The 27,815-nt window shown below is 40.1% G+C and overlaps 1 protein-coding gene across 11 annotated transcripts in view; it reads left to right on the forward strand.

Moving 5' to 3' along the window:
• RBMS3 (RNA binding motif single stranded interacting protein 3) overlaps positions 1 to 27,815 on the forward strand; it is a 1,330,859-nt gene that overhangs the window by 876,518 nt on the left and 426,526 nt on the right. For all 11 annotated transcript variants that reach the window (XM_060640721.3, XM_060640722.3, XM_060640720.3 and 8 more), the window contains one exon: positions 23,037 to 23,128. In XM_060640721.3, coding sequence (XP_060496704.3) covers positions 23,037 to 23,128 — 92 coding nt within the window. The remainder of the gene's footprint in view (positions 1 to 23,036; positions 23,129 to 27,815) is intronic.

Here is a 27,815-nt window from a genome sequence, read left to right on the forward strand (position 1 = left end):
TCATGATCTCGCGGTCCGTGAGTTCGAGCCCCGCGTGGGGCTCTGTGCTGACAGCTCAGAACCTGGAGCCTGTTTCGGATTCTGTGTCTCCCTCTCTCTCTCTGACCCTCCCCCATTCATGCTCTGTCTCTGTCTCAAAAATAAATAAACGTTAAAAAATTAAAAAAAAAAAAATAAAAGTGCCTACTAAGGGAGATGCTTGAGTGACTCAGTCGATGGAGTGCTTGCCTCTAGATTTCGACTCAGGTCATGGAAACGAACCCTGTGGTTGGGCCCTGTGTTGGGCTGTGGAGCCTGCTTGGGATTCTCTCTCTTCTTGCTCGCAAAAAGAAGTACCTACCGGGAGAAAGGCACTTGGTGATGTGTACAGGTATTTTATTTTACAGGGTCAGATCTCAGCCCGGTATTAATTCACCACTTCCTCATTTATTTCAGCCTTCAAAAAGATTTAAGTCACTTTTCATAGATGACTGTATAGCTAAGAGTGAGAATTTCGTTCAGTGTGGGTGAAAACTGACAATGAAAGAACCCAAGCATCCTCTCACAGAAACATACAAATACCAGATGGAGTTTCCTGCTTTTTGAAAGTTGATGACACTGCATTTCCAAACAAATATTATATGCCAAAAGGAAGAGCCCATCTGGAATTTTATAATTAATTATTTTCTCTGCCAAAGAATCTTTTTTTTCTTTTTCCTACTGTAAAGGCTCCCTTCCATCCCATTCCTACGTTAGATCATAGAATTTCTCATGAGTCTTGATTTTCAACTATATGAGCTATACAAAAATATGCAAAAATAATTGGAAATACTTGATAACTTCACAATGAAAATAGTATGGAACAGCAAGCTTCCCAGCACACATACATACATCACCAAGATGAAACATGAAATAAAATCTCTGAAATAAGGAAGAAATCATTAATAGAATTTAAATTCGTTATCTTCATGTGAAGATTGTAAAATGCATATATAGCAAGCGCCCCAAAATAGTTTGTTTAGGAACATATAGTAGAATTAAAAGGTGCTATGATTTTGAAAGGGAAGGCCCCTGATGGTGACTGGAATTAAAGATGGTCATTTGATTATATCAACTATGTTTTTATTTTTATTTTTTTTTTTTTTTTTTCAACGTTTTTTTTTTTTTTTTTATTTTTATTTTTGGGACAGAGAGAGACAGAGCATGAACGGGGGAGGGGCAGAGAGAGAGGGAGACACAGAATCGGAAACAGGCTCCAGGCTCCGAGCCATCAGCCCGGAGCCCGACGCGGGGCTCGAACTCACGGACCGCGAGATCGTGACCTGGCTGAAGTCGGACGCTTAACCGACTGCGCCACCCAGGCGCCCCTCAACTATGTTTTTAAAATGTCTCAATGAGTGCAAGCATTTCCTTCACAATGAGTTCATGAAAACCAAATATTTTAATATGGAATGCTATGTTTCAAAAAATCAGAATACTTTAGGGACCCCTGGGTGGCTCAGTTGGTTAAGCGTCTCTCTTTTTTTTATAAATTATTTATTTTTTAATTTATATCCAAGTTAATTAGCATGTAGTGCAACAATGATTTCAGGAGTAGATTCCTTGATGCCCCTTACCCATTTGGCCCATCCCCCCTCCCACCACCCCTTCAGCAACTCTCTGTTTTCCATATTTAAGAGTCTCTTATGTTTTGTCCCCCTTCCTCTTTTTATATTGGTTTTGCTTCTCTTCCCTTATGTTCACTCTGTTTTGTATCTTAAAGTCCTCATATGAGTGAAGTCATATGATATTTGTCTTTCACTGACTAATTTCGCTTAGTGTAGTACCCTCTAGTTCCATCCATGTAGCTGCAAATGGCAAGATTTCATTCTTATTGATTGCTGAGTAATACTCCATTGTAGGTGTGTGTGTGTGTATATATATATGTATACATATATACACACATATACCCCACATCTTTTTTTATTACTTTATCACTTTATTTTTTTTATTTTTTTAAGTATAATTTATTGTCAAATTGGTTTACATACAACACCTGGTGCTTATTCCAACAAGTGCCCTCCTCCATGCCCATCATCCACTTTCCCCTCTCCCCCACCCACCAACAACCCTCAGTCTGTTCTCAGTCCTTAAGAGTCTCTTATGGTTTGCCTCCCTCCCTCTCTATAACTTTTTTCCCCCTTCCCCTTCCCCATGGGCTTCTGTTAAGTTTCTCAAGATCCACATATGAGTGAAAACATATGGTATGTGTCTTTCTCTGTCTAACTTATTTCACTTAGCATACCCTCCATTTCCATCCAAGTCACTGCGAATGGCCAGATTTCATTCTTTCTCATTGCCAAGTAGTATTCCATTGTATATATAAACCACATCTTATTTATCCATTTGTCTGTTGATGGACATTTAGGCTCTTTCCATCATTTGGCTATTGTTGAAAATGCTGCTATAAACATGGGGGTACATGTGCCCTTATGGATCAGCACTCCTGTGTCCCTTGGGTAAATTCCTAGCAGTGCTTTTGCTGGGTCATAGGGTAGTTCTATTTTTAATTTTTTGAGGAACCTCCACAATATTTTCCAGAGTGACTGCACCTGTTTGCATTCCCACCAGCAGTGCAAGTGGGTTCCTGTTTCTCCACATCCTCGCCATACTCTACGGTCTCTGGATTTGTTCATTTTAGCCACTTAACTGGCGTGAGGTGTGGTTTTGATTTGTATTTACCTGATGATGAGTGACATTGAGCATCTTTTCATGTGTCTGTTGCCATCTGGATGTCTTCTTTGGAAAAGTGTCTATTCGTGTCTTCTGACCATATCTTCATTGGATTATTTGTTTTTCGGGTGCGGAGTTTGGTGAGTTCTTTATAGATTTTAGATACTAGCCCTTTATCCAATATGTCATTTGCAAATATCTTTTCCCATTCCGTCAGTTGCCTTTTAGTTTTGTTGATTGTTTCCTTTGAAGTGCAGAAGCTTTTTATCTTGATGAGGTCCCAGTAGTTCATTTTTGCTTTTAATTCCCTTCCCTTTGGAGATGTGTCAAGTAAGAAACTGCTGCGGCTGAGGTCAGAGAGGTTTTTTCCTGCTTTCTCCTCTAGGTTTTGATGGTTTCCTGTCTCACATTCAGGTCCTTCATCCATTTTGAGTTTGTTTTTGTGAATGGGGTAAGAAAGTGGTCTAGTTTCATCCTTCTGCATGTTACTGTCCAGTTCTCCCAGCACCGTTTGTTAAAGAGACTGTCTTTTTTCCATTGGATACTCTTTCCTGCTTTGTCAAAGATTAGTTGGCCATACATTTGTGGGTCCAATTCTGGGGTCTCTATTCTATTCCATTGGTCTGCGTGTCTGTTTTTGTGCCAATACCTTACTGTCTTGATGATTACAGCTTTGTAGAACAAGCTAAAGTCTGGGATTTTGATACCTCCCACTTTGGTTTTCTTCTTCAATATTACTTTGGCTATTCAGAGTCTTGTGGTTCCATACAGATTTTAGGATTATTTGTTCTAGCTTTGAGAAAAATGCTAGTGCAATTTTGATTGGGATTGCATTGAATGTGTAGATTTCTTTGGGTAGCATTGACATTTTAACAATATTTATTCTTCCAATCCTTGAACATGGAATATTTTCCCGCTTCTTTGTATCTTCTTCAATTTCCTTCATAAGCTTTCTATAGTTTTCAGCATACAGATCTTTTATGTCTTTGGTTACATTTATTCCTAGGTATTTTATGGCTTGGTGCGGTTGTGAATGGGACCAGTTTCTTTATTTCTCTTTTTATTGCTTCATTATTCATGTATAAAAATGCAACTGATTTCTGTACATTAATTTTGTACCCTGTGACTTTGCTGAATTCATGTATCACTTCTAGCAGACTTTAGGTGGAGTCTGTCAAGTTTTCCATATAGGGTATCATGTCATCTCTGAAAAGTGAAAGTTTGACTTCATCTTTGCCAATTTAGATGCCTTTGATTTCATTTTGTTGTCTGATTGCTGATGCTAGGACTTCCAACACTATGTTAAACAACAGTGGTGAGAGTATACCACGTCTTCTTTATCCATTCATCCATTGATGGACATTTGGGCTCCTTCCATACTTTGGCTATTGTTGCTAGTGCTGCTATAAACATTGGGGTGCACGTGCCCCTTCAAAACGGCATACCCGTATCCCTTGGGTAAATACCTCATAGTGCAATTGCTGGGTCGTAGGGTAGTTCTATTTTTAATTTTTTGAGGAACCTCCACACTCTTTTCCAGAGTGACTGTACCAGTTTGCATTGCCACCAGCAGTGCCAAAGAGATCCTCTTTCTCCTACGTGTCTGACTCTTGAGTTCACCTCAGGTCATGATCTAATGGTTCCTCAGATCAAGCCCTATGTTGGGCTCTGCACTGACAGCAGGGAGCCTGCTTGGGACTCTCTCTCTCTCCCTGTATCTCTGCCCCTCCCCTGCTAGTGCTCTTTCTCTCTCTCAAAATATATAAACTTAACAAAAATAAAAAATACTTTAAAAACATTCCTATTTTCCTTTGATAAACAGAAAATGAAACATAGCCCCATTAGGTTTACACTGTAGATGAATCTTTTAGTGACTTAGAAGAGAATAGAATTTAATTAACCATGGCTGTTTATTCATCGTATAGAAACACTGGTTTGATCCTTTGAAGTCACATAAGCAGCATTTATTTGGGGACACTCTTTTTTGTAATGGCTAAAGTAACTAAAAGTATGGTTTTTAATCAAAAGTTATCTGAGGTCTTTACTGACAAGAAATAATAATAAAACTGTTTATTTTACACTATAGCACTTAACAGTGTTCCAGACACTGTCTTAAGTGATTTACATGCATTAAATCGTTTAATCATTGCAATCCGCTATGAATTATTCCCATTTTCCAATGAGGACATGGAGATATGGAGACTAAGTACCAGGATTTGACACCAAACCATTTGGCGTGAGTTCAAGTGCGTAACCGAACTGCTCTGCTAGTTGTTTCTCTGTGACATATATTTGGACATGAAGTTGAAATCCACATACACATATTCCTAGAAAACAGCCTGGCCCAGTGTATGGGGAAGATAGTGTATTATTCAGTGACAATGGAGAGAAGCCTGTGTAAATTTTTTTTTTCCTTGACTATGATTCCATTATCTTGTAACTCTCAGGTTTCAGAGCTGCGAGTGTTAGATTATCAGAAATCCAGCTTTGGGGGGTGCCTGGGTGGCTCAGTCGGTTAAGCATCTGACTTCGGCTCAGGTCGTGATCTCACGGCTCATGAGTTCAAGCTCTGCATTGGGGTCTGTGCTGACGGCTTAGAGCCTGGAGCCTGCTTCGGATTATGTGACTCCCTTTCTCTCTGCCCCTCCTGCACTCGTGCTCTCTCTGTCCCTCTCCCTCTTTCTCTCTCAAAAATAAATGAATGTTAAAAAAATAGAGAAATCCAGCTTTGGGTCTAATTTTTGTTTGTTTGCACTGGCCAGGAGTCCTCCAGGCAAGAAATGGAAGTAAGTGGGGGTAGATGGGCACTGTGGCAAACTGATGCAATTTTGACCAGACCAAAAGTAGCATTTCCTACTCGGTGACAGTCAGCTGTTTTCACATGGACCCATTGCCACCCAATCTTGTGATTGTTAAACAGAGGCTGAGATCATGTTCTTATCTGAAGTTTCTCAAATTTGAATTGAGTTAAATAATTTCAAACATTAAATCAATTGCAATGAAATCTATCTATCTATATATAGATATAGATATAGGTATATAGATATATAGTTAAAACAGTGTAACCTAAAGAGATAACATCTCTGGGCTGACTCTATTACGTGGGCCATTGGTCTGTAAGGAAGAAGCCATGATAGCTTCAGTACAGAGTGACCTGTGTAATGTGATGACTTACCACCTACGGGGGATGTTCCAGAAGCTCACCTTAACCACTTGCTCTCTTTCTGTCCACACAACAAAGGAACTATTTCTTTTCCCTCCAACTCACCTTATACTACTTGGCATAAGCTTTCTTTGGGTATAGACTCCGAGTATACTGTTAGATGTGTTGAAGATCTACCTTTGGTTTTATTTCCTTACGAGGAGGGTCTGTTGTTACTACCATTTTACTTTCTCCATAGATTGTACGTTGTGCACATATCACAGCTTGGCTTAGTCCTCTTCTGACCCATTATCATCCATCATGAGTGTGTGTCACCTTTGAGCAAAACACCAAATCAGTCACTAGGGAAAATCATCTTATTCTACAAATATGGTTCCTTCGGGGGAAGCCACTCTTCAGAGATCAACCACCCACCTAGATGGTTTCTTTGTGTGTTGGGCTTAAAAATGTAACTTAAAGGACTGAAGGACAAATACATGTCTGGAAGAAAAGCCTTTTTAAAAGGGGTGTGTGTGGGCTGGGGCAGGGGGAGGTAGAAGAAACAAAGTCAAAGTGTTGATAAGGTTATTGATTCACGGTTTGATCCAAGACAGGTAGTGCAGGACCAGGTCTCTTGTGATACTGACCTGTGAGATGATATAGAAACCCCTAGGAAAGGAGATAATCATAGGGGCTCCTGGGTGGCTGAGTTGGTTGAGCGTCTTTGGCTCTGTTTATTATGATCTTGCAGTTTGTGAGTTCAAGCCCCACATCAGGCTCTGTGCTGACAGCTCAGAGCCTGGAGCCTGCTTTGGATTCTTTGTCTCCCTCTCTCTCTGCCCCTCCCCTGCTTGCACTCTGTCTTTTTATCTCTCAAAAATAAATAAACATTAAAATTTTTTTAAAAAAAGGAAAAGAAAAGGAGATCATTGTAGAGGACTGTTTTTTCTACCCATAATCTCTGGTATCTCCTATTCCCAAGAACACTCCTAGACTGGTGACAGTCCTGGGTCTGTCCCTCACCCTTTTAAAGGCCATTCATTAATTCATTCATTCAACCAGTAGTTTTTGATCATTGTTACATTTTAGGCAGTGTTGCAGGTGGTGAGAACCCAGAGTGAACCAACACCTATCTGAACTCTCAGCCAGGATGTATCAGTATGGAAGTTCTTACATCTTTGTTCCTTGTTAACACAGGAGGAGCCTCTAGCCCTAAGTACCAGCTGTATACCTTGACAAAGCTGACTCAATTCATGGTGTGTTACAATGGGAACATTTCAGTGGAGACTAGACTGCCTCGTATTCAAAACTGGAGTAAGGGTACCTAACTTACAAAGCTACTATGAGATCTCAATGATATAAAGTGTGAAAAAATTTAGTGCACAGCGTAGAATATGATGCTTTTGTTTTTAGTACTATGCAAATTATTTATATTGATATTTTGGATAATGGACTATTCTGTCTACTTTAAGCCAGAACTTTGAAAGCACCTTACAGAAACTTGCCAGGAAAATTGCTGAACTACTATTCTGCACCCCCGCCTTATTTTTCAGGATGGAAATCATCCTGTTGTAATGATGCGTCAGCTTAAGGCTTGTCAGCTTCTGGAAAGACAATGCCATCAGCTTGGGCCTAGATACAGGTCACCTCCATCATTTCCCAGAAAGGAATATCTTTAAAAAAAATCAATCTCAAAATATCTGGTGTTACTGAAAGTCTGCTGCTTTCTTCCTAGAAGAGGATGCTTTGGGTATCAGGATTTTCCCTGAATCTTATGATGATGATGATGACGATTATGATTATTATTATTTTCATCCTTTCCTTCTTCATAAGGAAAAAAAAAAGCAAACTCTCTTAGGCCAATCTTTTTTTTTTTTTCAATGTGTATTTCAACCCCAGGAGGAATTCCAAGCTTCCTATTCATCAGCAGAAGATACTAATATAAAATGAAGAAGATGGAAATTTATTCTCCCCTCACCAGCAGTTTGGGGAATGAAACTTAAATTATATGTCAAAACATTTATTTTCTTGTATGTGGTATTTGGTAAATGGCTAAAAGACCCTAGGGGAGAGTGAACGGAGAGCTTTCAGAAGGGTATAGAAAATGAGTTATTAGTGTGGTATTCCTGTGTCAGAAAAAAACAAAACAAAACACTGGCTTGTGTCACTGTTTGTGAATCCTTGTGTGGTTGAAAACATTTCCAAGGTCAAGTTTCTAAACGTATGACTTGAAAACAGTGATTTCGCTACTCTTCCAATTACCCTGTTCCACTAAAGAGTCCTGGCACTCTCTCGACTGCACTCCTTTGTGAACATAGTTGATCTTGGATTTTTCTGTCGCTTTTGGATGAGCCATCAGCTCCCCTAATTTTTTTTTTTCTTTTGCTGAGCAATATTGTTCCCGAGCTCTTTTGTTAAGTCACAATAAACTAGACAAGCAACCAGCAGGCCCTTGACACAAAGTCATTTATTGATCTGAAAACCGTACTGTGCCAACCTCACCTTAAAACCCTGTAGTATACAACTCCAATTCCTCAAAAACAGCCAAAGCATTAACACCCAAACACTCGCCATCCTTGTTTTCGGTGCGCATTTGACGTGGTGACAAAAGAGAATCCTGCCTTGTTAAGGTAACAATTACTAATTTTTTAGTTATGGTGACCTTTTACATCCAACATCTTGCAGGTCTCTCTGGAAGTTAAATACTTTGCCTCCTTGTCCCCCTCACAAGTGCATAAACACAAATCAGGCCAGTGTTGCGACGGTAGGGTTGGTGTTGCAAATTTACAAAACTCTGTCTTGCTCCTTAAATTGTGTCATAATGAAAGGGCATTTTAGGAGAAGAGGGGTGAAGAACTGTTTGTCAAAAAGACTTGTGTGAGTTGGGGTGCCTGGGTGGCTCAGTAGCTTAAGTGTCCAACTTCGGCCAGGTCGTGATCTCGTGGTTCATGAGTTCCAGCCCCGGGGAGCCTGCTTCAGATTCTGTGTCCCCCTCTGTTTCTGCACCCCGCCCCACACTTGCCTTCTGTCTCTCTCTTTCCGTCTCAAAAATAAACAAACTTTAAAAAATTTTTTAAAAAGAGTTATGTGAGTTACAATGCATAAAGTTTTGTATGTGAGTGGATAAAAGCAGAAGTTTTTGTTATGAATTTACTCATTCACTCACTCTTTCAGTGTCTAATATGAGCCATGAAGTGTCACCTGTCCAGTGCTCATCTGTCCAGTTCTGAGCAAAATCATTCAGTTCTATATTATCTTGGTACTGACAGTCCGTTGGGATAAAACACAATCATCTTATAAACAAATGAATTAACCTACAGATTGTGCCCAGTACAATGAAGGATATTAGGAACATCTATTGATAGAGACTAATGGAGGGGAGAGAGAATCCAGCTTCTATACAGTCTGGAAGATGGTCAGATATCCCAGTACGATGAAACAGCAGGTACAACAGTCCTGAGGCAGCGTAGCTGGAGTATAGTGAGGGAGCAGGAGGGTCACATGAGCTTTGATATAAAATTGTTCAAAAGTTCTACATAATACATGGTCCGGTCATGTTATCTGTCCCTTATTATTTCACACATCTCCTTATAAATTGCTCTTTGGTCTCTATTCGATGTCCTTGCTAAGTTCTCAAACTTACCCTTTACCTGCCTTTAAGTCTTTGCTCAAAGTAGGATGCCATTTCCCTTTCATCATCATGCTAAGCAAAAAAACAAAAACAGAAAAAAAAGAGGAAAATGTTTCCATTTGTATGAGATTCTAGAAAAAACAGATGCATCCATAAAATTCATCAGGAAGCAGATGAGTGGTTGCTGGGGCCTAGGAGCTGCGGGGGGATGTGACCCTAAAGGGGCATGAGGGGCTCTGGGGGTGGGAATAAAGGGGTTCCATATCTTGATTGTTATTCTACAGTGACTATATTTGCAAAATTCATCAAACAGGACACTGAAATGGGCATTTATTATGTGTACATTATACTTCAATAAAGTTGATTAAAAAGTTATAAAGTAAGGAAAAAAAAAGAACGGTTTTTAAGAAGTTCAAATTTGTCTTCTTCGTCATCTCTCCCTGACTCAGATATAAGCTTTCCTTCTACCATCACGTTATGCGCTATAGGTTTTGGTGCTTGTGACAAGCACACCATGTACAGCCTTTAATGAGCATCTCAGTGTTAGGCTGGCTGTTTCTCCTTGGGCTCACATATTCCCTTAGGAGAGAATCTGTGTCTCATTTGTCTTTTTCTCCCCCCCCCCCCACCCCAAAGCATCTACCTCACTCAGGACTCATAAAAGGACCTCACTGAGCACTTGTTAAATCAATAGCACTATTTTCATATTTACATCCTGCCTGGTGCCCGAAAAGGATGAACAGGAAACAACATTGATTTCCAGAGGTTGATGAATGAATGGAGACTTCTTGGCACTGGAGCCCACATCCTGGCTCCATGTGTAAAAATTGGGGGCAAAATGGGTTTTCGACCTACCTCCTTCACACCTATACTTGCTTATTGATTTAGTGAAATGCTTGTGATAGTTTCTCTGTTCTCCAATAGGAAAGTGCTGTACAGACCCTCTCTGCATTTTCCTTCTTAATGGTCCATCATTTCTCTGTAGAGAGGCCAGCGGTAGAATCAGTGTTGGCAAGCCGCAAAGAAGTGGACACGACAGTGTAATAGGAAGGCAGCTATTATGTCCCATTATTACCTCGAGTGAAGGAAAATCGAAGGAGCATAGTGGTCTATCGCATAACTGCCACTCTTGGGCTCTTATAGGGAAAGCTCTGTAAATCAGCCCTCCTGTGCAGATTCTCGAGAAGCCTTTTCTCCCCTTCCCGCGTCCCCTCTCCCTATGCAATTTTGCGTGTTCTCAACTGGCCGGTTCCCTGGAATATTAGCTTTTCAAAATATGACACAGAAGTTCACCAATTCCTTCCAACTCATAACACTTTAAAATTGCAACTCCAAATTATTTCTGTAAAAATAGCTGATTTTTATGACTCCTAGGGGATTTCTTATTTTAATCTGAAACCTTCAGAAATGGTTCAGTTTTGTGGAAATGATGGGGGAATGTCTGCTCTTAGCAGTTTTTGTGTTCAAGGGCAAATCAACCTCTGTGCTTGCTAACTCTAATTTTCCAAGGGTTATGAGACTTTAATTTGATTCTTTATCCAGTGTGCATAAAATGTTCACTGGAATTTGCATAATACATTTATTGTATAATCACTCTTCACATTGGCTACCTGCTTCTTCAAATGAACATTGCTTTTTTAAGGGGATATATTAATGTAGGGCCAATTTGAACTTTGTAACTAAACAGAATTAGGTCTATCTCTGAAGGACAAACATAAAGGAGAGAGAGAGAGAAGGAGGGCATGTACTTGTTCTGAAATTGGCTATTAAATAAAAATAGCCCCGATCCTGCATTTCCAAATATTAATTTTGCAAATACAAGCAAGGAAAAGACTGCTGTCTTTAAAAACATTGAGATTTATTACGTGAAGAAGGGAATACGCTTGTCTGGCTTGGCTCTTAGAATGCAGTTAAGGCAGTGGATTACATCAGGGTGCCTGGTTTCAGCACAATCTAAGAAGGTGAGGGAGTTGGAGAGAGAGAGGATGCCTTAGGCACTAGGCCAGGAGCTTTGAATTCATTCATTGCCCAGAGCCAATATATAATTAAGGCAATATTATTATTACCCCTAATTTTGGTTTAGTGTTCTGTGCCTTTGGACTCCTTGCTCCCAAACCAGAAGAGATAAGATTTGAACCTAGACTGTATGATGCTGGCATAATTGTCCTTCAGTCACACCGAACAGTTCTCTCTGTTAAATACAGTTGTCCAGTGTTAGCCACCTTGGGGACTGTGTTTTTCTTAACATCAGCACTGTCCAGTGGAGCCTGAAGAGCGCTTGGCACAGGACTGTACAGATATTGGCAGACCAGATAGAGGTTGGAAGAGATGACTTGAAGATCCCCATCTTCCCTGTAATTTTACAAGGAGAGGAGGTGCAGTCCAGACCTGAGGAGTGGCCGGTTGGAGACTAGGGTGTCTCAGTCTTTAATGTGCATATAATCACCTGGAGATCTTGTCAAAATGTAGAGGCTGATTGAGTAGATCGGCAGTGGGCAAACGACGCTGAATTTCCGCCAGCTCTCAAGTGATGTCGTTGCTGCCCGTCCACAGACCACAGGTAGAGTAAGAAAAGCCTTTGTGATCTCCGCTTACAGTGCCATTTCCCTAGTGAACCAGGTCCTGACCTTAGTTAGGACATTGTACTTAACCATCCAGGTCGCATTTCTCTAAAGTTCATTTAACCAGCATGTCCTAGGATCATTGAAATCCCATTGTCTTTAGGCAGCTACAACTCTTCAAGCGAGTTCTGTCTCTGAGAGAGGAGACCTGAGTTGTAAGTTATGGATCACCAGCTATGAAAGGGACACAGAAGAGTTGGTACCATCAGTCAGAATACCAGTTTTCATATTACAGTAAAATTTCCTGGGGGAAAACATATCTTTCATTGTTGAGAAAAAAAAAAACTCACTTTCAACTTCTAAATAAATGAGCAATCATGAGTATAATGGCTTGACCATTCAAATTCTTGGCATCCTTTCTGAATCACAGATCTGAAATTGTGCCTCATAAGGTACCGATGTATTTCCAAAATTCCTTTGAGATGAGTCCAGCCTAATTGCAATGAGAAGGAAAGTGGGCTTCCTACTCCTGTGTTTCGGGAGGGCATTGTTTGAATCTGATTTACCTGGCTTCTGGTATCTTTGGTTTGCAGTGCATTTAGGGTGTTTCTTTGAAGTAACTTTCAAAGAAACAAAAAACGCAGGAAAAGTCACTAACGACTAGGAGGCTTTAAGAGTATCGCGTATTCTGATTTTATTAATTTTAAAAATCTTTCAAGATGTTGGCATAAAATCAGTTTTGCAAATCAGTTGGCTAAGGCATTATGTAAAGCTCAGAAATCTTTAAGAAAGAGCTAGGCAATTGGATGCTGAAAATAATAGATGAACGGGATCATAACAATCCATATATATTGACCAGGAAAGGTAGCCACATGCATTAGTAAGAGGGAAAAAAAAAAGGCAGATTATAAAACTGCATAATCTGATACCACTTGGGTTAAAAATAAAGAAAAAAAGTAAATGGACAGTTTGTTTATTTTTGAGCTGTGGCGTCATGGCTAATTTCTTTCCATATTGACTGAAATTTCCTCAATAAAATTATATAACTTCTAAAATTAGAAGAAAATAACACTACTAATTATTTATTTATTTTTTTTTTTTTGCGGGGGGAATGGACAGTTGGGGAGCCATTTACAAAATCTTAACTACAAATATTTTTCATTTCATGATTTTTGATAGCAAGAATAATTTTTATTACCCTATAAATCCCTAAGTGCTTCTAATGCATATAATAGTAAGAGCTCAAGAATTATTTTTGGTGGCTATTTCAAGTTAGAACATCAGAAGGAATCATAAGAAAGTTTCTCAGGAAGGTAGACCATAGCACTAAGGTCTAGGCAGAAAGGGATTTACATTTATTTCAATGAATACTATTTTGTTTGGCTTGATTTTTATTTTTTATTTATTTATTTATTTATTTATTTATTTATTTATTTATTTCCCCATGCATTCTGTTACTCTCATTTATATATATATACCTAAGTCTCTTTATTTTTAAAATTTGAATACAAAACTAGAATTGTAATTTGTTACATCAGGTGGGATGAAAACAAGTAATTTGAGGTCTAACAGGATGTAAAAGACACCATTTCTCATAGTGATAGGGACAGTACTTATGGACATTTACTTAAAATATTTGGAATAAAGCCTATAACCACATGACTGAAGACTGCATCCAGTAAAATATGGGTATAAATTAGAAAATGCATGACTTTTGTTAAACAGAAGCTTCCTGAGGGTTTCAAAGTGAGTTTTGTCAAAGGTTTGGGAGGAGGAAATCATACATGGAGCCTTTCCCAGGAAAGTAAGAATGGTTAAAGGAACACCGGGCTTTGTGCAGAAATTTACATGAAATGACAAGTTGGTGGAGTGAATATCTAGATGTCGAGTGTAACAAAAACAGACTTGTAGATAATACATGTTTATCTTAAAGACAGTTGACCTGTATATAGGGTTCACTTACTCTTCCTTCCTTTTTGCACTAAGCTACCTAATACATCTTTCTGGATGGTTCTGCTACAATATCTGTCCTCTAAAGATGAATGGCTGTGGGTCACGTGACGTCTCTGTTGTAGAAGGATGTAAAAGACTACCCACATGCTTCTTAGGACATTAGCTGGAGCCATTGAAAGTGTGCATTGAAACACCTCGGGGTTGCGGGTTGGGGGCATGGGATTGTCCTCCCATGGATTCTCCGACAATCATCTCTGCTCTTCTGATGGAGGAATAGTCTATAGTTCCACATGTCTATAGGACCAGAGCAAGGAGAGGGAGGGCAGGATGGGCACTCAGGAATGAAATCATAGTTAGTTTTGGCTATCCTACTGTGCACTGGGATTGTAGAGCTATAATTAGAGTGTTCAGTTACAGCTTGCTTCCATCATAGTTACAAACTCAGTGGAATTATTTTACCAGTACCCTGGCTGGCTCCCGCAGCTCTACTGCAATACACATTTGTACCTCCCGCTGTTGTTGACCGCAGAGACACATAGGACCAATGGTTCAGACAAGATGTGTATTTTCTGTGTATCCTTGAACACTGCCTCTTAGCAAAGGAAGACTTTGCAAGATGATTCACAGAGGTTAATCTGCCCATTTGCAGCCAAGCAGACTGCTTCCTTAATCTCTGCAATATTATAATAAAATAATGGTTGGTCTAGTCGAAGACCTTGGCAAATCAGTGAGTTTCTTTAATCTTAATAAAGCATAGCGATATCTTTAAGCCCATAAATGATGATCCTGATCTTAATTTTGACTTTATTCAGTATAAAGAAGCAATTTCTCTTGTTTAAAAATCAATTGAATGGGGTGAGTTGGGAAGTGAGTTTTGGGATTTGAATTTGTGTTTGGTTTAATAAGACTTTTTGTGCAACATAAATGGGATGAGAAAGTGTCCCATTTTTAAGTGGCATACTACTAAGTACTTTGCTCCCTAAATTTGTCAGTCTTCATAATTGTTCTATTCTGCTGGGAAAGGCCATGTGGGACCTAATTTCTTTTCCCGGTGCTCCCTTTTATCATTTGTGCACAAAATGTACTGAGCTTGCCCCCACCTGGAAGAAATATTTGCCATGTTCGAATACTAGCATTTTTCTTTCACTTTTTATGTGGTGCCAATCCCTCTCCATAATTCATTTGTATTTAACTTAATTCATTTCTGCTGTGCACAAAAATGCCCAACAGAGAGGTAGAATAATACATACATAGATAAATTTAGAATGTGGGTAATTTTACCATCATGCAACTCATTGAAGGACTTTGGGCGTGTTGAATCAGGCATTGAGCTCCAAGAGCAGAATTGTAGATGCAAAACCACGTATACTATATTGAAGGAAAACATGGCATTTTTCATTTGCTCACCTAACATAACCCTCTGTGTGTAAGAAGACTCTCTATGATATTTAAATTTCCTTATCTACCCGACTAGACCGTTGAACTGCCTGAGGGGAGGGACCTCATTAGAGTGTCTTCGTTTTCTCTGCAGCATCTAGCGAGCTATCTCTCTTGCACATAGTAGACGTTTAGTAAATTAAGTAACAGGAAAGTCACATCATGATTCAAAAATGTTCCTCATAACGGTAAATCCTGCTCCAAACACTGATGTCTCATTTTGGTGTTTCTGGCACTGGGATATCAGAATGTTTAGGTAATTAAGCTCAAACATCAGGGGAATGTAGTGAAGCAATCTGTTTACTGTATAAAGGACACCATTTCCCTTCTTATTTACCTCTATTTGCTAAATATCTGAGGGCCACAGCCCTTTGCAGAGAAAGTGCACATCGTGCTTTTTTTTCTGTGTAAAAATCATTCCAAATTACTTTCTGAAGATGTTTCAAAGCATAGGTGATTTCAGATTTTGATGACTTAGATTTTCTTGCCCTCAAAATAAGCATTCTTGTTGCTGGCTTTTGCATTCTAGCAGGGCTTATCTTTTGCCTTTGTTTTCACACATCTGAGTTTGGCCAAATGGCTATTATGGTTCCTCCATAGAACCCTTGCTTCATTATACAATTGCTGCAAAGAAGATACTGAAGTAATGACCGGGGTCTCTGGTTAGTTTGGTATCATAAGTATACAAGTCGTCAAGAATTCATCACTGCTACCCTGCTACCCTTCTCTGATCACATAACGCAGAGACTTAGGAAGCACAATAAAAGGAAAGGCATTCAGCCATCACTCAACATTTTACAGATGCAGGAGCACTTAGCAGAAATGCAGAGGCAAGGAGGTAGCCTAGACTCCACGGGACCTGTAGGAAGCCTGCAAAGCATTCCTCCCTTCCTGCTGCTCACCTTCCCTACCTGAGGCTCAGGTTTTCTGCTCTGAGCTCAGACACGACAGCTGCAGATTATTGTTAAGTCTAAACGGAAGGAGGGGGAATTTATGGGAGGGCAACTCTTAAACATTTTCACTGTCAAATTTGAGTAGGACTTCACTTGAACGTGTAATGCCTAGACACGTTCCTAGATTCTTACTCCGTTTACAAATCGCATTTGACTCGCAGCTGGATCATCTCTGAAAGACGTTGGGTGTTACATCCAGCCATCTGTGTTTCAAGTGGGCTTTCATGACAGCCATTCTGAAGAGGAAGGGCAATGCAAACGTTGCGAAATGTGGCGTAGGGTTCACTCTGAGAGCAAATCTCCCTCAGCTGGCGAGATGCCACCGTGGGTCCGAACCAGGAGTTCTGGTTTGAACATTGCCCTCCCCCTACCCTAGAAAGTACAATCCCGGTGTTGGTAGATAGGTAAGCAGTTGCAATAGAAACTTCAAAGAGCCGGCAGCACCGGAGAAGTACAAATAGGCTGTTGAAGATGGTCCAGAGGCTTTTGACACCGTTCAGATGGGTTGCCACACAGCGGTCTGGTTGAATGGCAAAGGTCACAGAGAAGTCGCCTACAAATGCCCTGAAGGAAATGAAACCGGAGCCCTCTGGGCCAATCCGTTGTTCTAGAACTCAGTCACAATTTCTAAGAGTGTGCATAAACATTTTTTTTTTCTTTTTTTTCTCTTATGTCACCGGGCTTGCAGAGCGATAAAAATAGTAAAACTTTTAAATTAACACACCAAGTTTAAAGCATTTCAGGAAAGCATTGATTCTATCTGCCAATGGAATGAGTGCGTTTGGCGAGTGACCTAATTAGTATGGAGCTGGTTCTTTCTCACTGCTCTGCTTCCCGCTAATTGCAGAACTGCTGGCCTTCTCCCCCCGACAAGGAAGAAAAACAAGCACAGGGGTGTGTGGAGAAAACAGCCACGTTCAGCTTTAATTCATTTGAACCTGTTGCCAAGCTTAATTATGTAATTGAGGGAGCGAGACTGGTCTACTTGCAGCCGCTTGGGCTGGAGTTTCCGATGGTGACCATTCACCATTGTTTCCTCGAGGATGTGAGCGGTTACCGCACAGCGTTATTAGCTGGAGCTGATCTCCTCACCCTGCCCCTCTCCAGATGTAGGTGCAGGGGTCCCAGGCTTGATGACTTGCCAGTAAGGAAAGCAAATTGAAACCCAATTGAAGTTGCTTTCTTTTGTAGGAAATGCGTCATGATTCTCTAGGAGCAACTTTGCGTTTGATTTTGTTCTTCTGGTCGCACGGAGTATGTGCCGTCAGGAGTGCGATGCGTATTTCTACAGTCGGAGTGTTTTCCGGGATTGCTTGAGACATTTTTACCTCTGAACTTTTCATTTTAGTTCGTTAAATTGAGTAGGTATGTGTGGAAAACACATAGCTCAGTGAAGTATTTCCTATCTGGTGGCTTATTCTTTCTTTATAACTTTGTGTCACGGGATCTGGGCACCCCTATTGTCGTGGACTCTTCTGTAGAGGAGGTGTTTTTTTACAAAGACACCACTGTGTCTCCTTGTGGGCAAGATGGCTCTACAAACACATTCTTCTAAAGGTTCACTCATTCCCTCCCTGATTCAGAGAAAGCTCAGGTGTCTCATACCCTCACAGAGATTTCTCCTGTTTAGATTGGAGCTGAGTCCCGGAGATCAGCATTGTGATTTTGTCATATCGTGTGTAATGTGTTGGGCTGGAAGGAAGGGGAGGAAGCTAGAGGAGAAGCCACGCTGGAACCGAGGTGCAGAGTCCTGAAAACCACGGCTGCCTGGCTGGGTGGGAGCATGGCCGAGCCAGACTGGGACCACTTGGCATTATATTGTTCTTTATAGTCAAAATGTATCAATAGACATTTCAATCGGTTAATTCCCCCTGTAGTCCGTGAAGTGTTAGCATCTTTTACACATGCTTTTAATTCACTTTAACAAATATTTATGAAGCACACGCTATGTGTTAAGTACAGTCCCAATGACTGGCTACGTATAATAAATAACAACGATTAACCAAGAGTGATCTTTTTTATTTCTTCCTTCAAGTTGCAATGAGTAAAGGGAAGGATCCCTCTTTTATTTAATGTTTATTGATTTCTTTTGAGAGAGAGAGAGAGAGTGAGCAGAGGAGGAGCAAAGAGAGACAGAGACAGAGGATCTCCAGCAGGCTCTGCACTGCCAGTACAGAGCCCATCATGGGGCTCGAACTCACAAACCATGAGACCATGACCTGAGCCGAAACCAAGAGTTGGACCTGAGCCACCCAGGTGCCCCAAAGATCCCTCTTTTAGTAAAGGCAGCACTTCACATATGTTCTAGATTCTCTCACTCCATCACTTTCCAGGAACATTATTCTATAAATTATCCTCTTGCCCTCCGGAAGTTTCGATCTTTTGCTTTCTGTTTGATCATTTCTATCCCGATTTGAAATTGCCAAGAACAGTCCCATAGTGGGTGCAACAAATAAGTATTTGTTGAATGCCTTGAATGAATACTCTGTAGTTCCCTGGCTTCCCACTAAAATCAGCTGAGGAACACACATATACACGTACACACATGCACCATTGTGTGTGTATATGTGTGTGTGTATGTGTGTGTGTGTGTGTGTGTGTGTGTATAAACACCTGGGCCATATTACCAAAGATATTGATTTACTTTCCTGGGGGTGAGAAATGGACACTAGTATTTTTTTTTTTAATCTCTCAAGGTGATTCTAGTGTGCAGCTAAGGTTAAAAGCCTTGGTATCTCCTATCTTAAACCAAAACAGCTCGTTTGACATTGTATCACCCTCTCGCTGACCATCTCTTAATTCTCCTTCCTAGCAAGATAACAAGGAGACCTGCAAACACTCTCTCCCCCTCTCCCGCTTTGCTGTTATTCTTTAACTACCCAACAGGCTTCAGTCCCTACCACTTGCCTGAAGCAAATCACGATCATGACACCCACGTTCCTAAGCACACTGGACATTTGCAAGCCCTCATCTTGCTTACACCGTCAGTGACACATGACAGCTGATTTCTCTCTCCTTCTTGGAACAGCTTCTTCCCTTGGCCTTGAGACATCCTCTTCCCTTTTCATTCCCTTCTCCCTCTCTGATTCTCCTTTGCAATCTCTTGTTCCCACCTGACACCTAAATGCCGAAGTTGTTCAAGCTCCAAACTCGGGTCCTTGGTTTCTACTTACGCTAGGCGTTTTTGTCTCTTTCCGTCTCTATAAATCACATCTTTATGCCGTTGACCTCCCAATTTGTATCCCCAATCCTGTCCTCTTTTCTGAGCACTAGCCTAATATATCCAACTGCTCTCTGACATTTTTACTTAGATGTCTCACAGACATTTCTGACTCAACCGATATTGTAATTTTCCCTCCCCCCTGTTGGATGCTCTTCCAGGCCCCCCACTTCAATAAATCACATCTCCACCCACCCAGTGGCTTATGCCAAAAAAATCAGTAGTAATCCTTGTCGTCTATATCTCCCCTGCTTCCAACCCGGCCAAGCTATCATCAAGTCCTGCTAATTCTGCCTCCAAAATATAACTCAAATCATCCATTTCATCCCCTCCGTTTTATCGCCAGCCGCCATTTGTCTGGGTTGCTGTAATAGCCCCTAACTCTTCTCCCGATGACACTCTTGCTGTCCACCTTCCCCACAACAACTCGATCTTCAGCCAGGATATTTTAAGAAATGCAAATCATTTTGTGCCACTGCTTCCCTAAGACTTTCAATAATGAACACTCAGTAGTCAGATTCTGTATTATATGCTTTCATTTCTTTCAAGACAGTTCTGCCGTTTGGTAATTGTAGATTCATTTGTGTGGCTATTTGTTTCCTGTTCATCTCTCAACTCTAAAAATGCACAAGGGTGAGAAGTAGGACCATTCTTTTTAACTGCTGTGTTCATGTGTCTGGCAAAGTGCCTGAAATAGAATTTCGTTTTTTAATTAAAATTTTTAACTTTATTTATTTATTTTAACATAGGTAAATAGAGAGAGAGAGAGAGAGAGAGAGAGAGAGAGAGTGCCTATGAGCAGGGGAGGGGCAGAGAGAGAAAAGAGAGGAAGAATCTCTTGAGCTTTCAAATTTTGAGATATTCTTAGGGCAGCTGACATTACAGTTAGGCTAAAGCCCCAGACTCTATACTGTTAGCACAGAGCCCAATGTGGGGCTTGACCCCATGAACCGTGAGATTATGACCTGAGCTGACATCAAGGGTCAGATGCCCAACCCACTGAGCCACCCAGGCACCCCAGAATTTCATTATTGAATGAAAGAATGAGCATGTGAATCGATAAGGACAACTGACCAAAGCATGTAGTGGAAGGGGGTGCCTTGTCAAATTTCACTTAGCCCGTTCTACTGGAAATTCAACCATTAATAAATGTACAGACTAAATGAACTGCATTGAATCCACTTGTGGAACTGCTTTGTTCTGTGTCCTAACTTCAAAATCAAGGAATTTTCAAGAATTGTGTCCTCTTCCCGGTAGGCTTCAGGGGCTACTCTAAAGAATGTGCAAAGTGGGGTTATAAAGTAGTTCATTGTGTGGTGCATTTGGGAAGGGCTTATGATGACTTCACTTCAAATCCTGGACCTGGCAATGAGGCAGCTTGAAATTAGTGGGTATTTGTGCCGTTTGGCTTGAGCCTCTGTTTCTTCATGTATCATGAATAGGCACGAGGCCAGTGATACATGAAGTTATCATTTCACCAGTTATCAACATGTCAACCACCCAGCACGACACATTGATACATAAGAGATAATATCTACACTTTAGTTTTACCTTCTGCTCCCCTGACCCTACTTCTTGACTTAATTTGTTCTTTTCTCCCCCTTTCTCTTTCTGCTTTTATTTTCCCCTATCTGACTCATCTTAGTGGGTGGCAAGACTCCTATTACTCACATAGTTTGAATTTTGTGGGAAGAGAAGAATTAGCAGTACTTACAGAGCGGGCTTCCCTTTGGACTAGAAACACAAACTTCGCAGCTTCTCTGCCCAGCTTTTCAAGAGCATTTTATGGTACACTGCTGTGTAACAAGTTCATTTTAGGATACCATGCTGGGAGGGAGAAAAAGAAGCAGGGATTCGAGGGGAGAAAATTAAAAAGTTAATTAAAAGAAACAACTTGGTAATTGAATTCCCTTGCGCTCTTCTTTGGTGATGGCGAGGTGGGTCCCAGAGCATGGTTACTAGGCTTGCTCACCTCCAAACTTCTGGGGAACAAGCATGAGAGTGCAGAGCAAATCCGTGACTGACAGATAAGAGGATACATATGATGGGCTTGTTAGACATGCCAGGTACAGCTGCCCTCATACTCATGCTTGAGCTTTCTAATTTTGAGATGTTCTTAGGGCAGCTGACATTACAGTTAGGCTAAAGCCCCAGACTAATATCAGCTAGTTTATGGTCCTACAGAATCGCCTTTCCATTGATTCTGTTTCATTGATTCTAGCTATTCCCCTGGCCTCACTCTGTATATGCACTTACACAGGCACAAGGGCAGAGAACAGTAGAGGGAACTCCTGTGCCTTTTTCAGATTATACTTCAGTAACAAATAAGTGACACCGGTCACTGTTTAAATTATTTTTAAAGAAGCTTGAGGGGCTCCTGGGTGGCTCAGTCGGTTAAGCGTCCAACTTCGGCCTGGTCATGATCTCATGGTTCATGAGTTCGAGCCCCACATTGGGTTCTGTGCTGACAGCTCAGAGCCCTGGAGCCTGCTTCTGATTCTGTGTCTCCCTCTCTCTCTGCCCTCCCCGAATCATGCTCTGTCTCTCTCTCAAAAAATGAATAAACATTAAAAAATATTTAAAAAAAAGAAGCTTGACTATTTAATTATTCAATCACACATCACTTAAGAGTGAAAAAGTCTTAGTTAAGATGTCATCGAGGGGCACCTGGGTGGCTCAGTCAGTTAAGTGTCTGACTCTTAATTTGGGCTCAGGTCATGACCTTGCAGTTTGTGGGTTCAAGCCCCACATCAGACTCTGTGCTGACAGTGTGGAGCCTGCTTGGGATTCTCTCTCTCCCTTTCTCTCTCTGTCCCTCCCCCGCTTGCTTGTTCTCTCTCTTTCTCAAAATAAATAAATTTAAATAAAAAGATGTTGTCATCAAGTGAGACAAGGTTCTGTGGTGAGTTAGCATGGGCTTATGTATCAGCTGGAACTGGGTTGAGACCCTAACTCGCATTCACAACCTTCATTCATTCACACAGTCAACATACATTTATTATATAAAATGTCTACTGGGTGCCAGGCACTGTAGAGGTTGTGAGTAATCACTTGAATAAACTGATCTATAGAGGCTTTTTATTAACATGAGCTTTTTTGAGGTTTCGAAAATTGACTTCAGACATGACTTTTCTATTGTTTTCAGCATTTTGTGCTCCTCATCCTTGCCGCAAATTCATTGAAGAGGGTCATGGTTAAATAATGTATTACCTTACTCGTCCGATTAGCCCAAATCAGATGGCTGACTGCATACCCAATCTCCAGAAAATAAGAGACTTACAATTTTACATTTAATGGTATTGTGGTATCTCTCCTGACATATGAAGGCCAATGGCTTGAGAGCCTTTCTGGTTATTCCAGAAGTTACGAATGAAAGTGTGGCCACAAACACACCGTCCCCCTGTATGATAGAGATGCAGTACTAACAAGGGGTATTGTACTTTCACAGGGTACGGTTTTGTGGATTTTGACAGTCCTGCAGCCGCACAGAAAGCAGTAGCGTCTCTCAAGGCAAATGGCGTGCAGGCACAGATGGCCAAGGTAAGATTGGCGTTTAGATTTTGTTTTCTTTTGTGATCGTCTATTTCTCCACGGCTGTGAGCTGAATCAGAACTGGAGTTTGCAATGATTCGAATTACATTTAGTTGTTAGGGAAGGCAAGGCGCCTTATAATAGGTTTGGTTTGGAAAATCCTGGCTGGTTTATTTCATTGTTTCTTTGTGTATACTTATTAATATGCTCTTTTGTTATGGTGACCTCATTAGCACATTAAGGGCACTTGTAAAGTGCTCTGTTTTGCCTGAAAAAGGAAGCGTGCGCGCGTGTGTGTGTGTGTGTGTGTGTGTGTGTGTGTGTGTGTGTCTAGGGCTTTCATCAGTGAAGAGTTTGGGAGTAGTATAATTCTCAGCAAGTTGTCGTTGGTAAACTGTGCTAAAAAATTATTTACTGTTATGTTGGGGACAGCTGATGGCTGAATCATGAGATTATCTGGTCTATGCAAGGAAATGAGTTCAGTTAAAGCATACATTGTCTGGGGGGGGGGGTTGCCTGGGCGGCTCAGTTGGTTGAGCCTCCAATTGGCTCTGGTCATGATCTCACGGTTCCTGAGTTTGAGCCCCGCATGGGGCTATGTGCTCACAGCTCAGAGCCTGGAGCCTGCTTCAGATTGTGTCTCCCTCTCTCTCTCTGCCCTCCCCTGCTTGCATTCTGTCTTTCTCTCAAAAAATAAACATTTTTTAAAAAAGCATACATTGTCTGTATTGTTAGAATTTCACTTTGACCTTTATGTATAGCTTTACTAGATAATAATTTCCTAGATATTAATAAATTTCAATACACATTCGTTGTTTTGTAAAACAGTAGTCTGGAGCTTTCTCTCTGGAATCATAATGCATGTTTATACTCAAGAAAATCAATATGATCATTTTAAATAGTTTTGAATTCTAATTGCAGTGGTGATTACAAGAATATTATACATGTATGTTAAAATGTCATAGAACTATACACGCATATCGATGTCAGTTTTCTGGTTTTGATATTTTGCTGTAATTATGTAAGGTAAACTTGGAGGGAACTGGGTAAAGAGTGAATGGGATCTCCATATAATATCTTTACACTTTGATGTAAATCTATGATTATTTTCAAATAAAAAGTTTAAGAAAATTATTTATAGCATATAGATGCTTGTTACGTATTTGCTTCCAATTAATGGTCATTTTGGATTTATTCACATGCACCTAAAATTTTTAAATAATTTTTTGATTACTGCTATTGAATTAATTTGTCTCTGGATTTTCAAAAGTCAGCTAAAAAAACCAACAGATCATGAAATTCAGACCTAATGCATTTGGGCCACATTCATGTATGGGACCAATTCATGTAGTTACCATTAACCATCCCCATAAGACCAAGTCATCAAATTTTCGCTCCTATGATCTTGTTGTGACTGCTAACATCCCCTTATAATATTTTTCAGTTTCAACCTGAGATAACCAGAGGTAGGGTATATGGTTTTCTTTGTCTTCAGATATCTTTTAGTATGCTGATACCACTCATATCTGTTAATCTTTGGTTGTAGGTCACTTTGCACATAGATTATGTTGGTGGACTCATAGCCCTCTTACAACACATTAGTTGTTTTTCAAGGCTATATAAATTGGAATTTGAATTCTTTCTGCTGTGTAATGTATTCCTCATCAAGAGTGTGCCTGGAGCTTCCAATTTGCTCATGAACTAAGATGGATGAAATCAATATTTGTAATTAATAAGGGAAATATATACATGTCTTGGTTTAAGGGGTACTTGGCAAAGAGTTAAGTTACCTGGCAACTTAAGCAAGCAATCTAATACACAGGAAACAAGTGGTAAAATATAGTTGCTGGAGACAGGCAGATAGACTGAAAGGCAACTGACAAGAAAATCATTATAAAAATGCTTATGAAGAAAATGTTATTGGAGTATCTTTGATTTATTTTGTTGATGGACTAACAAGTTTTGGAAATGTTGTGGGAAAAATATATATAAATATATGTGTAGTGTTACTTGTTGGATAAAAATCCCTATCCTCTTGCACAACAGGCAAAGAAAGTTGGCATTGATTTTATAATTACTGAAGAGCCATCATGGCTATTTTCCCTTTGTTTCTGAGCATTCTGGTACACAAGGAATCTCTGTCTCTATCTCACTCTCTCTTACACATATGTACACCAATCACTGACCTCTTACCTAAATAGGAGGCTATCAAAGGGAATATATTTTAAAGAGCTTCTAAAAAGTTATTCATTATAGCCAGCGTTTTTACCCTCAACCTGTCCCCAATGTTCACTGTACAATGTTCAATGTAAGGAGATTCCAATCAGAATGCTTAAAAACACTTATTTTATTTCTGGAGTTGCTGAAAGATTTCTCCCTTATCAATTATGCTGTCTGTGGAGTAAATTCTTATTCCTCTATTTTTCTCTCAGACTTTGAATCTAAAGCCCAGAGCCTTAGATCCACATCTGCGTACTAGAAAACTTTCAGCAGTAAATGGCTCTGTAATTTAACTACCCAGAAGCAAATAAATAGCCTCCCTTTGACAATGAAATGGAACAAGCTTGACCACCTGTATTAGCAGATTTCTCACTGAGCTATTGGATTTCATGGCCTTTTTTTTTTCCCTTTGTCCTGGTGATAACTATAATTTATTATCATATAAACCTGCAGTCCGCAGGGTGTGTGAAACTTGCACTATATTTTTTGCCATTTAAGTATCTACTGAATCGCCTCCTGCATCCTTGTTCCTATCAATATCCTACCATGCAGGTTGTGGTGCTACATTTTAAAGACTCTAGGATTTTAAAGCAAAAAGGCTACAAATAATCTAGGTTCCCAGTAGCAACCTGGAGTGTTCACAAAGCTGTCCAAGGGAATCGCTCTAGCTAACTTATTCCAGTGTGTGCATATGAAAAATTCAACTGATTTGTCAACTAAGAAGAATCAAACAATAAATCATCCAGTAAGTGGTAATTGATTAATAATGTATAGCCATTAACACAAACTAACATTTTCTGTATACTTGCTGTTCTGTCAAAAAGAGTTTTTAGGGATCAAAGAAAATGTTCCTTTGAAGAGAGCAGATTTAGAATATTCTAGTAATACATAGTGGTTGAGTGTAGGTTAGGAGAGAGATAAACTTGGCCTTGAATTTTGGCTCTGATACCACCTGAATGTGTGGCCTTGGCTAAATAATTTAAATATCTCTGAAACTCTCTAATAATAATACTTAACATTATTGAACTAAGGATGCCTGTCAGAATTAATTAAAAAAATACAGAAAGAATTTAGCATAGTGCTTAGATTACACTAAGAATTCAATAAATGTTAATTATTCAATGAATGTTGTTATTCATTAAATTCAAATTTGTTACTGAACCTTCTATGAATTCTAATGTTTGCTTTAAGTGGCATGTCATTATAAAACAGTTTTTTGGGAAATAAAATAAATAACATCAGCAAACATTTTTATTACCTGCTAAGTATCAGGCACTGTGCTAGGTGTTGGAGAATCAAGTTGAATAAAACTTCTTTCTTATTCTGGATTTTTAACATTTAGTCCTTCTCCTGGGATTGCTACTGGATTGCCCTGGATTAAGGATATTGGCTGTTACTGTTCTTGCCAACTTCAGTGTATTTAGAAGAAAATCATAGGCCAAGGAATGTGTCTCTCTAAGCGTAAAAAGAGCTGAGAAACAAAAACATCTAAGAATAGCTTACCCTTGTAGGTGTTTATTTTCTTATTAATAAGAAGGCCATAGATAGGCAATGAAGAGCAAATGCATTGGGGTGCCCTCAAGGATCAAGGATGTTTATTTTTGAGACAGAGAGAGAGAGAGAGAGAGAAGTCCCAAGCAGGCTCCACATTGCCCGCATGGAGCCCAATGCAGGGCTTGAACCCATGAACCCATGAGATCATGACCTGAGCTGAAATTAGATGCTTAAGCAGTTGAGCTACCCAGGCACCCCTGCATATGTTGTTTCTAAAGCCCAGATATGCTATCCATCTTAACCAGGAAAAACAAAAGAATCTGAAACTGATGGATCATTCTGACTGATTTGGTCCTTTTAAAAGCTTTCCCAGAATCCTAACTTAGGAACTTGTGTTTACATCATAATGGCCCACACTGAGTCATATGGTTTCTCCTTAGCTGCAAAAGAGCCTAGGATTATGAATAATTTAGCTTTGTTGCCTCTAGTAGAGAAAATTAAGAATAGTTCATCTTTTTGGCTGTCCAACATCCATTACACCATTCTTCCCATTTATACATTTTGGGTAGCATGCGTTCATTCCTTCCTCAAAGGAGCATACCTCAAAGCCTCATCCTCTAATCACATCTGGTGATGCCGTCATCCCCAACAGGCTCAGACACGGCTGCCTCTCCTGGCTTAGCACTCATAAGCTTAAAAGACAGGTTATCTATCCCATCTTCCACAGCATACAACAATAGAGAAAAAATAGGATACATGAAACTAAAGGAAGACCACTGTTTGGGAACAGAGAGAATGGGTAACCAGCTGCAATTGCTGATTACTGGGGGCAGGAATAGAATTCTAGCTTTGCAGTGCAGTAAGTTCACTGGTTAGCCAGTCTTATAATCCCTGTCTGCCTTCTAGAGAGATCTTTCTTGTCCATTATTCCTCCTGGTGTCACCGAGGCCTCACTAGAGGGCTATACGGCTCTAGAAACTGA

This window comes from Panthera onca, chromosome C2, assembly GCF_046562875.1.
Source record: "Panthera onca isolate mPanOnc1 chromosome C2, mPanOnc1 haplotype 2, whole genome shotgun sequence".
Lineage (NCBI taxonomy): Eukaryota > Metazoa > Chordata > Mammalia > Carnivora > Felidae > Panthera > Panthera onca.